The sequence below is a fragment of the Electrona antarctica genome, assembly GCF_951216825.1.
Source record: "Electrona antarctica genome assembly, chromosome: 14".
Lineage (NCBI taxonomy): Eukaryota > Metazoa > Chordata > Actinopteri > Myctophiformes > Myctophidae > Electrona > Electrona antarctica.
Genome location: NC_136795.1, coordinates 35,538,706 through 35,551,481, shown reverse-complemented (window position 1 = coordinate 35,551,481; position 12,776 = coordinate 35,538,706). Strand labels below are relative to the sequence as shown.

Here is a 12,776-nt window from a genome sequence, read left to right as displayed (position 1 = left end):
CAAACCAAAGCTGAATAAATGCGTAAATGGTGCTGGGGAAAAAAAGGCTTTCATTTGAAATAAGACATACACAGCTCGTTTCCATGTAATTGTTGTTGAACCTGCAGTTGCACAATAATTAAAGAGTAATTTTTCTAAGATTTATCACAATGGCATCTTGTCTGAAAGCTATAGCACATAGACACATGGGGACTACAAATTTCATGGCCCCAAATCAGACAGCGACCCCACTTCTGGTCCGTTAGAACGGTGTACTGCAGGCGAGCCCATAGAAGTCCACTGAAATTCAACTTTAATAGCCTACTTTTAAAATAAATGAATACGAAATGAACTATATTGATTTGAATAAAAATATGTTTCCAAATGTATGAAGTGTCTTTGTCAACATATATTGTTTTCTCAATAGAGGATGTATTTCACATTTAATTTACCACTTGCATGAGTTACCTATAATGTTAACAGAGCAGAGGGGAGACGGCAGACAGAGAACCTATATTTTAAGGGACGTCACAGCCTTTACGAGGCTGAGCGCCTCTGAGTGGAATTCTCAATAATAAATCCCGATCCCGACTGACTTTGTTCATTCTCATTCATGTCTATATTTTGAACATGTCACAGGCTTATATATATATGTTCTACCTATATCGCGGAGCTCCGACAGTGTGTTTTACCGCTGTCAACTTGTATAATTAACTTGACTGAATAGTTGGGAAAATAACCCAGCTAAATGGAGGAGTGACATATCCTGACATTTTCAACTACCTAGTGAATTCTCCAGATGAGTATTAATAATTTGTCTTGCAAGATGCTGTTTGGATAATTTTCCACAAATACATAGCATATAAAACGAAACAAATATATGTGGGTATTGAAAACCTCAAGGGATGCGACAGTGATACCGTGCAACCACTTTAACTTGTAACAATGCTAGCACTTTTGACACACTGATGGAGTATATTATAGTACATTGTGGGTTGTATATTGAGATGGCAGGTATGCAACATTGAAAACAAATCAAGATATGGGACACTTTATTAGAACACAAAATAAATTGCCACAGCCTCAGTAATGAACCAGTGAAATTAGGGTATTTTATGATGCCTCTCATAGGGAGTGCATTGACAGCTGTAGTACACGGTTCTAACGGACCAGAAGTGGGGCCACCGTCTCATTTGGTGGCGTGAAATTTGGAGTCCCCATGTCTCTATAGCACATGCCCTCTTACAAGCCTCACTTCTCATATGCCCTCTAGTCTCATAATTATCATGCACTGTCACTCCCTTATTATTCCCTCAGGTCAGAGATATGGTGGCCACATTCAATACATCCCGTTTCAGAGTCGTGCAATCGGCCTCTCTGGCAAGTCTACGCAGGCAATCTCCAGCAGAGTTGTAAGGGAAGGGCTGACACCCCAGCAGGAGTAGCAGGCAGGCCTTGCCCAGGCCTGGAAAACTGTACTGCTGAGAAAACCAGTACGCCTGGGGGAGGAGAGCATTAAGGGACCAGCAACTTCCATCACTGGATTTTGTGGAGCGGGGAGAGTCCTGAGCTGCTGGGTCCAAAACCTGCCGAGAGGTTTTCAAAGAGTTCTTTGGCAATAGCCTTAACGCTTGTGGAGTCAAGGACTTGTCCATGATTGACATACGGCTTGATTTGGTAACCAGGCGGACACTGGTGGTTGTCGTCCCATCTGCACTTGACTTAAGAGCCTTGTTGATCTTGTAGTGTGGTCCACAGGCAGGTGGCCGTTTGCGGTCGATTTGGTGAGGGGAATCAGATGGTTTCTCCATCTGTCCTGATGAATATTCTGGCTCTGCCTCCATAACGCTCAGCTCCAAACTAGATGTACGATTAGCCAAGCTCTCATCGGCAGACTCCCCCTCTAAGCACTCTGGGTCCATGTTACATGCACCGCTCTCCCGGTTTCCCTCTGTGGAAACCATTGCAACTCCACTAGCAGACTTGGTGAAGCAAGACTGGAGAAGAGAGATGCAGAGATCTTCCGCCTCCCTCTGCAGCTCCGTCACCAGGAATCTGCACGCTCCAATCATCATCTCACCTATACGTGTGCTCTGGAAAGTCTGCTCCTCCATTAAGTGCTCCTCCGTGGCCTGGGGGCAGATACCCAGACCTTCCAATGACAGAGATCCCAGAACTTCACACCGTCCTCCAACCCCCATCTCTCCATCTTGTTCTTTTGTGTCTTCTGTGTGTGTGGCCAAGCGACAGCCATGCAGGTAATGTAGTACTGGTAGCAGCATACCTCTGTTAACATCCTTAATAGGGATAACTGCACCAGCGCTGCCTTGTGCTTCTCCAAATCCACCCTTCAAAAGAGCCCTGAAGTACTCAGACGCGACTGCATCCGTTCCTTCCATTCCAGCCAAGACACTTCTGTTGGCCGACACCTGGGTCCCATCGTCCAGCAGGAAAAAGAGGTCGAAGGTTGAATCTTGGTAGGGACAAAATCTATCTAGACGAGTCCTTTTCAAGGGAGGGGGTGAACATCTTCCAGTTGCACCATCTGAGAGAGCTTTGACTGAACCAAGTGTCCTGGGCTGTCTACTGTCCAGCTCTGTTTTGAGGCCACTCATCAGGCTAGACAGGCATCCAATAAGGAGAGAGCAGTACAGCGAATGGGGCTGAGATGCAGGGGCTAAATGGGGCGTACTAAAACAATCAGAGAGTGCACAGTCAACAGTCTTGTCTTCCTCTTTCTCCTCCTCATCACAACCCAGGTGCTGCAGAGCCAAGCGTAGCCCACCATGATCCAAAAGATGTTTCTTCAAGAAAGCTTTGTTGCTATAATGGGCAAAACAGAGGGTATGTCAAATACTGAATACAGGAAATCTAGCAAATTGTGTGGCAATACATGTATGATTAAAGGAGAGTTCCGCGCAACCTGTTTTTTTTTTTTACTGAATTCTGATGATATGAACCCGTTAGTGGCGAAAACAAAATACAGGGTGCTAAAAATACAGGGCGCTGCGCCATTAAGAAAGGTAGGAAGTCTCAAACCGGCCAAACGCTGTGCAGTGTAAGCAGGACAGCGTTCTACACTACAACAGATGGAGAGAAAAAATTATATTTTTCATGCAATTGAAGAAGAGATCTAGCGCTTGACCAGCCGTGCAGATAAAACGCTGAGGAACGCTCAGAATGGATTTCTTTTTGTGCTGATTTTGATGATTGTCATCATCATATTATGGTAAGAAAACAAGTTGGGGCCCGGACGGTTAGCTCAACCATCTGGGCACCTAGGCTGCTGAGCCAGCCTGACGGCGTGCCGCGGGTTCGACTCACGGTCCCGACAGCCTTTGCCGAGTGACTCCCCCCCCCCCCCCCCCCCCATTTCCTGTCAGATTACTTTCAACCTATCAATAAAGGCAGAAAAAGCCAAAAAATATCTTTAAAAAAAGGAAACGAGTTGGGCGGAACTCTCCTTTAATATTGACCACATTTTATCTGTGTTTCACACTGGCTTTATCACACTACTCACCTGCTGACTAGTGGCAAAGACAGTGCACAGATCATCTTGTCTGACTCTGAACCTGAGAGGATCATATGGGCCAGAACCCCAGAACCAAACCCAGACTCACACTGAACACGCAGATTGTTGAGTAGAGCAACACCTACAGGAACAAAGACAATTACCAATTATATAACTATTATTTCATCAATTGGACCAGAACTTGTGTGCGAACATACATTTTAAAATCTTCAGTGTTCATTTAACTCAGAGTGTACAAATGTAACTAAATGGACCCTTACGGTTACATTAGTACACTACACTCTCTGACTTACAAATGCAGAAATGAACACTGAGGATTTTACTGCGTACAACACTTGAGGTCTAGCTTACCAAGCTGTTTAACTTTGGCCTTTACTCGTTTAGTCTGCTTCTCCCGTCTTCCTGGCAGTTCTTCTCTCTGACAGAGATGGTGACGAATCAGAGCCACTGAGCCAGTTCTGACCAGCGCCTCCAGGCATAAAGGGTTGCAGCTCAGTCGACACATCATGCGGAAGCACCTAACACTGGGATCCTTGTGGCGGGTGAGGTAGAACAACAGGCCAGAGACTGTCCCAGTGTTGATCAGCGAAGTGCTTGGGTCAGTGGCGTGAGAGAAGCGCGAGAGCAGCAGCAAGATGGGAGACTCAGGGGCCCATGGCTCAGGGTGGTATGGGTTGTAGTAGGTCTGGGTAAGTCGGGGTACTGAGGGAGGCGTTTCTAGAGCAAACAACAGCCGGGCTGGTGTATGGACCCGGGGCCTCTTCTTCTGTGACGAAGAGAACTTTGATGGGGAAATGGGTGTTTGGGGGGTTTTAGTGGGGGAGGGGAGAGTGGAGAGGGGACAGGGGGGGAGGGGAGGGGAGATTTGGATGTGAAGCGAGGGTGTACTGGAGGACTGTGGGGAAAGGATGGAATCAGGCTGGGCGGTGGAGACAGACACAGCTGAGCTTTTAGATGAGGATGACGGGAGGGGCTGGGGTGATGGCTGAATGTGTTTGGGATTGAAGGAAGGGGACTGACAGGGGATTTTGAGGGAGGAATCAGGGTTTGTAGAGGATGTTTGCGGAGATGCAGAAGGCTGGATCTGAAGACTCCCACATTCTCCTTCAACTTCAGATGGAGATTCAACCGGATCCCCCTCAGATGTGATCAGGCCCTCAGATACCAACCAGGACCTGGACAAAAAGGCACAAAATATAATCATAACGTAATTTGGAGTGAAGATCATCAAACAAGAGTTTGTGTGTGAGTCCTATGTTTTTCTTAGCTCACCTCAAGCTTAGAAAACTGGATGATCCAGGACCCTGGTCCTCCCTCCTGTTCACCTCAGTTGGGAAGTCAAAACATTCAAAAGAAGATGGGGACAGGAGCTCTGAGGGAGACATGTTGGAGGTAGGATTTCCATCCACCTTCTCAGAAGATGGCTCCTCGCCTTTAGCAAATTCAACCAGTCGAGAAATTAGCAGAGGGACCAGTCCTAATTCCTGCATCTGTTCCAGGGCAGATTCATCATAAATAAAGTCAGCACAGCCAGAAATGGCTAATCTGGAAAGTGGGTGATTCTGGTGTTTGGCCAAAAAAGCAATGAGCGCCTCCAACCCACCACTTTCCGTCACTTTGTAACGGTTCACAGCTTCCTTGCAACACAAGCAGAGTGCCCTGAGGAAAATGCCAGACTTACTAAGGGGGTCTTTTTTAACCTCTTCCGTGAACTTCTGAATGACCCCCAGTGCCCCCATAAGAGGACGTAAGCAGCCTTGGGAGCACATGTTGGCCAAGGTTTTCATTGCCAGCTCTTCAAAAGGACTGTCAGACTCCTCTGATGCCATGACACCAAGTGGCGCGAGGACGCCTGAGCGGGAGACCTCGCGGGCGCATTGGATGCTACAGCCCCGGGTTAGCTCATGGATGGTCCGTAGAGCTGCCCGCCTCAGCCCATCTGGGTGTTCTGGGGCAATGAGTGGAGCCAGAGCAGTTAATGTCCCCTGAGTGAGCAGCAAGAGGCGGTTAGAGGGCGTATCAGAGAGGTACTGCAGGGCACGGGCAGCTGACTGAGCACACAACAATTTAGGACACGGGGCTTTGGCCGGAGTATCTGTTGGGGAGGATGGGGAGGAGGACAGAGGAAGACAGAGAAGGAGAAGGGGAACCCCACCTGTAAATAAAATGAGGAGAACCAAAGAATTAGTCATCAGAATGTACACAACAACTTTGTATAGTTGGACCAAACATTATGCAATAAAACTAAGAATTATTATTTCATAACATGAATTTACTAGAACATGAATTTACTAGAACATAACAACCATGAACCATCAACAAACCACAGTGAGTGGACTACCTGAACAATTACGCTGCCATAATTAAATCAGAACTACTGCATTGGTAAATGCCAACATTGGCATTTGCAAACATACCAGCAGTATGGATGAGAACTGAATTATCTGGATCCATAGCCAAGTTCCCCAGAGCCCGAGCCGCTCTGTTCTGAATGGTCTCTGTGGCAACATTTCTCTTCAGGATATCAACTGAGGAAGGGGGAAAGTTTTACTTTACTGCTGTTAAGTGTCACGTCATCTTTAGCACATTCTCTGGGTTGTATAGTATTTATGATTTTATTGTATTTATTCAACTTTGTACAGTACTTATGTGCTCAAATATTGCTGGCTTGATTTGTATCTAGTAGTCAGTGTGTATGTCTTTCTGTCTTGTACTATTATATAGCATGGTCATGGAATACATAAGTGTGTATCTCCTGCATCTTGGTCAGTGTATACGTACTTGTAAAAGACACTGTGTGTGTGTGTGTGTGTGTGTGTGTTGCACCCAAAGTGCTTTCCAATCAAAGATTACCAGTAACAACAAAATAGCCATATAAAAGCAAGTTTAAAAAATGTAAATCACAGTAAACTGTGGTGGCTAAAGTTGGCTTGTATAATAATACATTTGCACTGTTTATATTATTAGTCCCTCTAGCAAGAGAGCAGGGCTCAAAGGTCAAAATTGTCGGTCAATGCAAACCAATTGGTCCTGTTGAGTCTGGGGTGTAAGGAATAGCTCAGCCTCAAGGGGCCACTAGCAGCGCTTTTATTAGACTCGTCTTGATAATGGATACATCTAGGTTGGGATATCTGACAGGAATGACTGCATCACAGGTGTGATTATTATAAGGGTTTCTAACTAATAAGTATTGTTTATCCTTCTCTCAATAAGACAATTCTCCACATTTTATTTATATTTTCACTTACCCACAACAGTTATTCCATCAAGCTTACGGACCTACAATGAAAATGAAATGGAAACAAATGTATGAAAGGAAATAGTCATCTCTGTAAATACAAATAATACAGCCTACCTCCTTGAACCATCATCTCACCTCAACACGTGTCTCTAACTCAGTGCAGCAGTTGGCAAGGATGCTGAGAGCCAGGTCCAGGGTCTTTTTGGAGCACTCCGGGTGCTTGAGATGGTTCATGAGGGGCTTGAGTCCTCCCTGGGTTCTGAATCGGGCAATCCCAACACAGCCACCCTTGATGTGCTGTGTGCGGATGGCCACCAGTGCTCGCCACTGGGCAACTTTGGTCCTTTTGTCAACCTCCCTGCCCCCACCTGTCTCTGTGTCTGCCGTCTCATTCCTCTGGTCCTCAGCAGCTGAACAAGATTTGGACAGGTGATACAAACACCAGGTCAGCGATGATTCTGGGGATGATGACCGCACCTCTCTGGAGGGTCCTCGTGTCTGTTTACAGGTATCTTGCGCAGGTGACGCTGCCATGATGTCACTTGCCCAACAGATCCCAGGTTCACTTCTTATTTTTCCTCAAGCCACTTTGGACTGATATAGGTGCCACTGTTCTCTGAGCATCTGTAAAGACATACAATGAAGGATAGTTGATTTTACTTAAAATTATCATGTGTTGCACATTTTGTTGAAAGCTGTAATTTCTTTCATTAGTGTTGTTTTCAAAGTTTATACAGTTGTAATGTGGTCCAGAACACGGTTGACAAAAACTACAGATACCGGCATGAAAAAGAGAAATTGTACCACCTGACTGCTCTCTCGAATGTGCTGATGGGAGATGTAGTTCCAATACGTCCGGTCCACTCCCTAAAAAAACAGGCCTACATACTGAGGAGGCCAAACGAACGTTATACTATGTAGAGGTGCGTTGCTTAGTTTAACATATTTTTATTACTTTACTTGAATAATTAAATGCCTATTTGATCAATGTTTTGTTACCAATGGTCGAACAAATTTTGTGAAACAAAAAGCAATCGTCTTGGTTAGCAGCTAACGCCATCTTTAGCCAAGCAACAAACAAGGGGCGGTAGGGGGAGGGAGTTAGGCAAAAGGGGGTGGGTCGATCATATTTATCATGGTCTTTGTAGTTTAAAATGTACCAAACCAAAGCTTGCTTGGTGTATTTTTCCCATAATTAACTACATGTCCCATGGTACTGACATAACTTCGCACGTCTCGTTTCCCAATGCATGCAGGGATTGTAGTTTAGATGACACACTCAAGCCTTAAACCCCACTATGGCGATAACTAAAAGAACTGCATTTTCCAAATTCCTTGGTGAGGTTGTTATAATCATCGCTTAGTTGATGCAGAAAAATTCATCGGTGCCATACAGAGGTTGTTAAACTCTACGATAAATCTGCGACTAATAACTTTTATAGAATCCACCGCAGTTTAATAACATGGAGGTCATAGAGACCATTGTGACAAAAAATGTTGAAATAGAAGAAAATGTCAATGAAACAGTGGTGTCAAACATGGACCACGAGACAACAAAACCAGGTTAGTAGTGAATCCATCGTGAAAAAAAGCAGATCTGGTCAAAGCATGCGAGGAGCCAGGAGGGCTCGATGAGTTCATGCCGAGTAGGCGAGTATATTCCTATAGTTACATTCATGTCAATCATAATTCATAAGTGATATATTACCATGATACGATACATGTACATGTACATCCAATACATGTATATGCCTACAATTTATTTACCAATAACAGAATTCACAGCACTTTGTGTTTATGAAATTAAAATACATGGTCATTCATTTACATGATCCATTGTTGCTTTCTTCTCTCTAGAATTTGTATGGACTCTGCAGGCCACATGGCACCTAGTAAACATCCGCCTTGAAATGGACCAGGCATTTGATCAGCCTGTGTGCAAGAAAAAGAAACTTTGGGAAATGGTGGCAGAGAAGGTCAATGCAAAGTTGAGGGAAGGTGGAAACACTGATGTGACTGCCAAGGCTTACGAGTGTGACCTCAAGTGGAGAAACATGTTGTCAACGTACAGGAAGAATGCTGAGAGAGCCAAGAGGCTCGGAGATGGCAGTGTCCACTGGGAGTTCTTCAGGGCCATGCATGAAGTACTGGGCAGGAGCAGGGAAGAGATAGAAACGCAGCGTAAGGCCAAGCTTAATGGGACTAAACTGGGCAAAGCCATTGCCAGCAAGCGGTTCACACCTATTCTCCCTACACCTCGTCTTATGGCCGCACCCTGCCCCTCTCGTCCTCCACAGGATGTTCTGCAGCTCTACCTGGAGCTACAAGAGAGAAAAATGAACATGTGGGCCCAGCAAAAGGCCCTTGAAGAGAGGAAGATTGAGGCTATCAACAACCTGGCACAGGCCATTGCTAGTCTGGCTCAAAGTAACACTGTTCAGTTGTCAAAGGATGGACATTGAGCAGACTGCTGAGCTTCCATTTGTGTTTGTCAGCATTTTAAGACAATGCACTACAGATGGAATAGGTTGAAAATGGTTACAAATGTTTGAGTCTTTGTTTAATCTTGGAACATTGTTTTTTCATTTTTATTACAATGACATGGGGTATAGCTTCAGGTGTACAATACTAATAAACAAGGCATCCTACCCCCACTACACGAGACATTGATTGGATATGAATACCGATTATCCCTTCCGACCCTTCACAAGAAAACAATTTTAGGAATTGAACCAAAAAACAGGTTTCTTAGCCTATGTGCTTGTAGTTCCAATTCAGACCAAGTATTTTTTGTAAAGATTATAAGTGAAACATGAAAGTTGTAGAGGTGCTCTGATCGATCGGTGATCTGCAATTTACCTGATCTGGAGAAACTGTGGTATAAAAGTCATATTAGTATAATAACATTTTGCATTTTTGTGACAGGCCTAAACATTCTCCGCTCCACACACACACACACACACACACACACACACACACGAACAGTTTTGACATATAATTGATCGCGAGAAAAACAATCTATGATCGGGATTGGTCCCAAAAAACCTGATCGAAGCACCTCTAATAAGTCGACCAATTTATTAAAATGTTTGATGTCCTCAAAGCTGTTGAAGAAATGTGTTTAAGACTGCATCCAATCTCGCTGGTAGCAAATTGGTCCCCAGATTTTATGGATTTGTTGTCTTATTATATTGCACCCATTTGCCACCAATTTCAGTATTTCAATCAGTGGCTCATTGGCTGAAACAGTGATGGGATTAAAATCATTTTTTTATTTTTTATTACAATCGCAAGGTGGTTCCCAATCAAATTGGTAGTTGGTCTGATTGAATGCAATATTATGCATATACACACTGCTTAGAAGACATGGGGGATTATGTTTGTCAATTTATTTCTATAAACAATAAAGCCTGTCCATAGTGATCACGTCCTTTGAGAGTCAAACGCTTTATACAACAGGTCTGAGATGGCCTCCCGTCTGTTAATACCCCCATCATCTACCTCCCCCTCTCCTTCCTGGATGCTGCCTTCCTCCTCCACTTCTCCTTTAACCACTTGCCCTATGTCTAGAAATACATTGTGTAGTATACAGGTAGTCAACACAACTGCTCTGGCCCTTTCATAGTTGCCTGTGTCCAGATGCCTGAGCCTTTGAAATCTAGCTTTCAGGTTAGCAATAGCTTGGTCTAGAATGTTAAAATGGTCCTCCAAAGTCTTGTTGAAGAGATTCTCCCTTGCTCCATGACATGCAACATATGGTGTTAAAATCTGAGCAGTCAGGGGGTAACCGGCTCTAGCAACAAGGCATGAATCTGGGGGCATTAGTTCAGGTTGCTGTACAAGTCTGTCTCTCAGAGTACTGGCCTTGTCCATGTCTGATCCCTTGCTGATTCTACAGTGCATGAACCGGCCTTTACCATCACACACTAGCTCCAGGTTTAGCCAAGAGTCAGGGTGGGCCTCCTTCTTCATCCTCTTCACCTCTGGCACTGTGCTCTCCATATCCTGTCCCCCTCTAGGCAGGCGGATCGGGATGTGAGTGTGCCCCAAAACACCCAGGACCTTGGGGACACATTGGTCTTCCAGCCGCTCCGATTTTCCCAGTAGATTGGACAGAGGGAAGGCAGCAAACTCTCTCTCTGGTAATGAGAGACACACAACAGTAACCATAATCATTCGTTGGCACTTGTTATCACTGCAGTCTATGCACTTCGAAACTGGCCCCCGTAATAAAAGAGTCCCCCCAACCCTTTTCCCATACTGTACATGTTCTTCACTTTTATATGATGATTTCCTGTTATTTCATATAAGTGTATATTTGTACGTCTTTTGTTATGAATTGAAAATGGTGGACCCTGATGTAAACAAGTCTTGTGCTTTTCATAGTTTCGTCCACAAAGTAGCAGTTTTTGTATTGACTTGTGCTTTCGTTTGAAATGCACCCATTCTACATACTGTGAAATAAAAAATGCAATCAATCAAACTATGGTTAGTACTCTAGCCCCATATGGAACTTCTCCCTCCGCTCATACTGTAGACTACAGTATGTAGTGTACAGTGACACTGTGACAGTCATCTCAGAGCTACAGTATGAGCGCCATATAAATGGTAAATGGTGCATTTATATAGCGCCTTTATCCAAGGCGCTTTAGATAGATTGTGCATTACATTCACCCATTCACACACACATTCATACACCGATTGCGGCGGAAGCCATGCAAGGTACCAACCAGCACATCGGGAGCAATTTGGGGTTCAGTGTCTTGCCCAAGGACACTTCGACATGTAGACAGGAGGAGCCGGGATTCGAACCGCCGACCCATGGATCATTGGACGACCTGCTCTACCTCTTGAGCCAGTCGCCTACAGTAGACTACAGTATGTAGTGTACAGTGACACTGTGACAGTCATCTCTGAGCTACAGTATGAGCGCCATATAGTTAGTACTAGGTATAGGTGTTTTTACAACCCACATTTTTATCACCCACACAAAAAAAGCAAACCTACCAACTGGCCACCTGATTTGTTCTTTCTCCAGCATGTTGACACGCTCACAAAAAGAAAAGAAGATCCTGTGGATGTTTCCCTTCTCCAGACGGAATCGATTAGACACAGAGCGATAGGTGATACGCTTGGAAAGGAGTGTGAGGGACAGCAGAACCGTGTGGGATAGGGATAAGCGGGCTCGTCCAGCCAGACGAAGCCTGTTGTGATGATTTGACTTGGAATTCTGAAGCAGGTCTGCAATGTGCTGAGATTTTAAAACATTAAGAACTGTCAGGGACACAAGTTAACACAATAGTCTGAATTTCATCCTGTACGATATGAAAGCACCACAGGCACAGGATGTTTGTTTGAGACATGCTTAATGGCTTACCGTACCTTAATTGCATTACTGTCAACAGTGTCAGTGGCAAGTGTTTCTTCTTGGAACCCGGGTTCCTCTTCTTCGGGGGAACCCGACACTGTTGCTTCTGTTGTTGATGAAACTTGAAGTGCTTCTGTTGAAGTTGATGAAACTTGAAGCTCTGTGTGCGTCTGGGTCTGGGGTGGCACTAGCTGCAGGTAAAGAGTCGCCGTCTCTGCTCGAACATTGGCGATGAGGTCTGCCTCCAACATTTCTTCAACTGCTTGGTCCAAACGTTGTTCCAGTTCACTCTGGCACAAAGGCTCCCATTCCCGTTCCATCATATCCAGCACGATTCTGCCTGCTGACTGAATATGATCACTGATATCCATTCTCCCGTCGGCGAAAGTCGGTTGATGGCACCGCAGGGCAGTCTTGATTGTCTAGCGAAAAGGCGTTGATTTAGCTAAACAAGTTTTAGTCCGTTAGCTTAACCTTAACTCAGCTAAACTGCTAAGAGCTAATAAGGCATTAAGGTAAATTCAGCATGTAGTAGTCTACCAAACTATCGCGAAATGAATATTAAGGTATGCAGATATATGCATTTCTAATATCTTCCACGGGCTGTTCCACCATGTGTTGTGATCAGACTGGTTGTCCGCAGCCCGCTTGACTAA

General features: G+C 44.8%; 3 protein-coding genes across 4 annotated transcripts; 1 reads left to right on the top strand and 2 right to left on the bottom strand.

Moving 5' to 3' along the window:
• Positions 1–1,014: 1,014 nt before the first annotated feature.
• armc5 (armadillo repeat containing 5) lies at positions 1,015–7,841 on the bottom strand. Its single transcript, XM_079520658.1, has 8 exons — positions 7,560–7,841; positions 6,888–7,376; positions 6,760–6,790; positions 5,929–6,039; positions 4,784–5,666; positions 3,863–4,686; positions 3,500–3,632; positions 1,015–2,802 (listed from the first exon to the last, which is right to left on the bottom strand). The coding sequence occupies exons 2-8, from the start codon at positions 7,284–7,286 to the stop codon at positions 1,293–1,295; spliced, it is 3,891 nt and encodes a 1,296-aa protein (XP_079376784.1). The 5' UTR covers positions 7,287–7,376; positions 7,560–7,841; the 3' UTR covers positions 1,015–1,292.
• Positions 7,842–8,011: 170 nt separating this feature from the next.
• On the top strand, positions 8,012–10,182 carry LOC306937488 (uncharacterized protein). 2 transcript variants are annotated; one of them, XM_079521293.1, is made up of 2 exons: positions 8,012–8,402; positions 8,610–10,182. In XM_079521293.1, exons 1-2 carry the CDS (start codon positions 8,384–8,386, stop codon positions 9,212–9,214), a joined length of 624 nt encoding a protein of 207 aa, XP_079377419.1. In that variant the 5' UTR covers positions 8,012–8,383; the 3' UTR covers positions 9,215–10,182. The 2 variants fall into 2 exon arrangements, with proteins under 2 accessions (XP_079377419.1, XP_079377418.1); XM_079521292.1 differs by having other exon boundaries at positions 8,019–8,315.
• On the bottom strand, positions 9,416–12,750 carry LOC306937487 (uncharacterized protein). The gene is made up of 3 exons (XM_079521291.1): positions 12,135–12,750; positions 11,760–12,003; positions 9,416–10,891 (listed from the first exon to the last, which is right to left on the bottom strand). The coding sequence occupies exons 1-3, from the start codon at positions 12,489–12,491 to the stop codon at positions 10,176–10,178; spliced, it is 1,317 nt and encodes a 438-aa protein (XP_079377417.1). The 5' UTR covers positions 12,492–12,750; the 3' UTR covers positions 9,416–10,175.
• Between the last annotated feature and the right edge of the window lie 26 nt (positions 12,751–12,776).

What these genes read in the sequence shown, in the direction of transcription:
- armc5 (XM_079520658.1), bottom strand. Translation starts at nt 7,286, where the DNA reads ATGGCAGCGTCACCTGCGCAAGATACCTGTAAACAGACACGAGGACCC. An exon ending in TGATGGAATAACTGTTGTGG is followed by an intron (nt 6,040 to 6,759) that starts GTAAGTGAAAAT and finishes CCCCTTCCTCAG; the next exon opens with TTGATATCCTGAAGAGAAAT. An exon ending in TCTTTGCCACTAGTCAGCAG is followed by an intron (nt 2,803 to 3,499) that starts GTGAGTAGTGTG and finishes TGCCCATTATAG; the next exon opens with CAACAAAGCTTTCTTGAAGA.
- LOC306937488 (XM_079521292.1), top strand. Translation starts at nt 8,216, where the DNA reads ATGGAGGTCATAGAGACCATTGTGACAAAAAATGTTGAAATAGAAGAA. An exon ending in CCACGAGACAACAAAACCAG is followed by an intron (nt 8,316 to 8,609) that starts GTTAGTAGTGAA and finishes TCTTCTCTCTAG; the next exon opens with AATTTGTATGGACTCTGCAG.
- LOC306937487 (XM_079521291.1), bottom strand. Translation starts at nt 12,491, where the DNA reads ATGGATATCAGTGATCATATTCAGTCAGCAGGCAGAATCGTGCTGGAT. An exon ending in TTGACAGTAATGCAATTAAG is followed by an intron (nt 12,004 to 12,134) that starts GTACGGTAAGCC and finishes TTAAAATCTCAG; the next exon opens with CACATTGCAGACCTGCTTCA. An exon ending in ACAAATCAGGTGGCCAGTTG is followed by an intron (nt 10,892 to 11,759) that starts GTAGGTTTGCTT and finishes TCTCATTACCAG; the next exon opens with AGAGAGAGTTTGCTGCCTTC.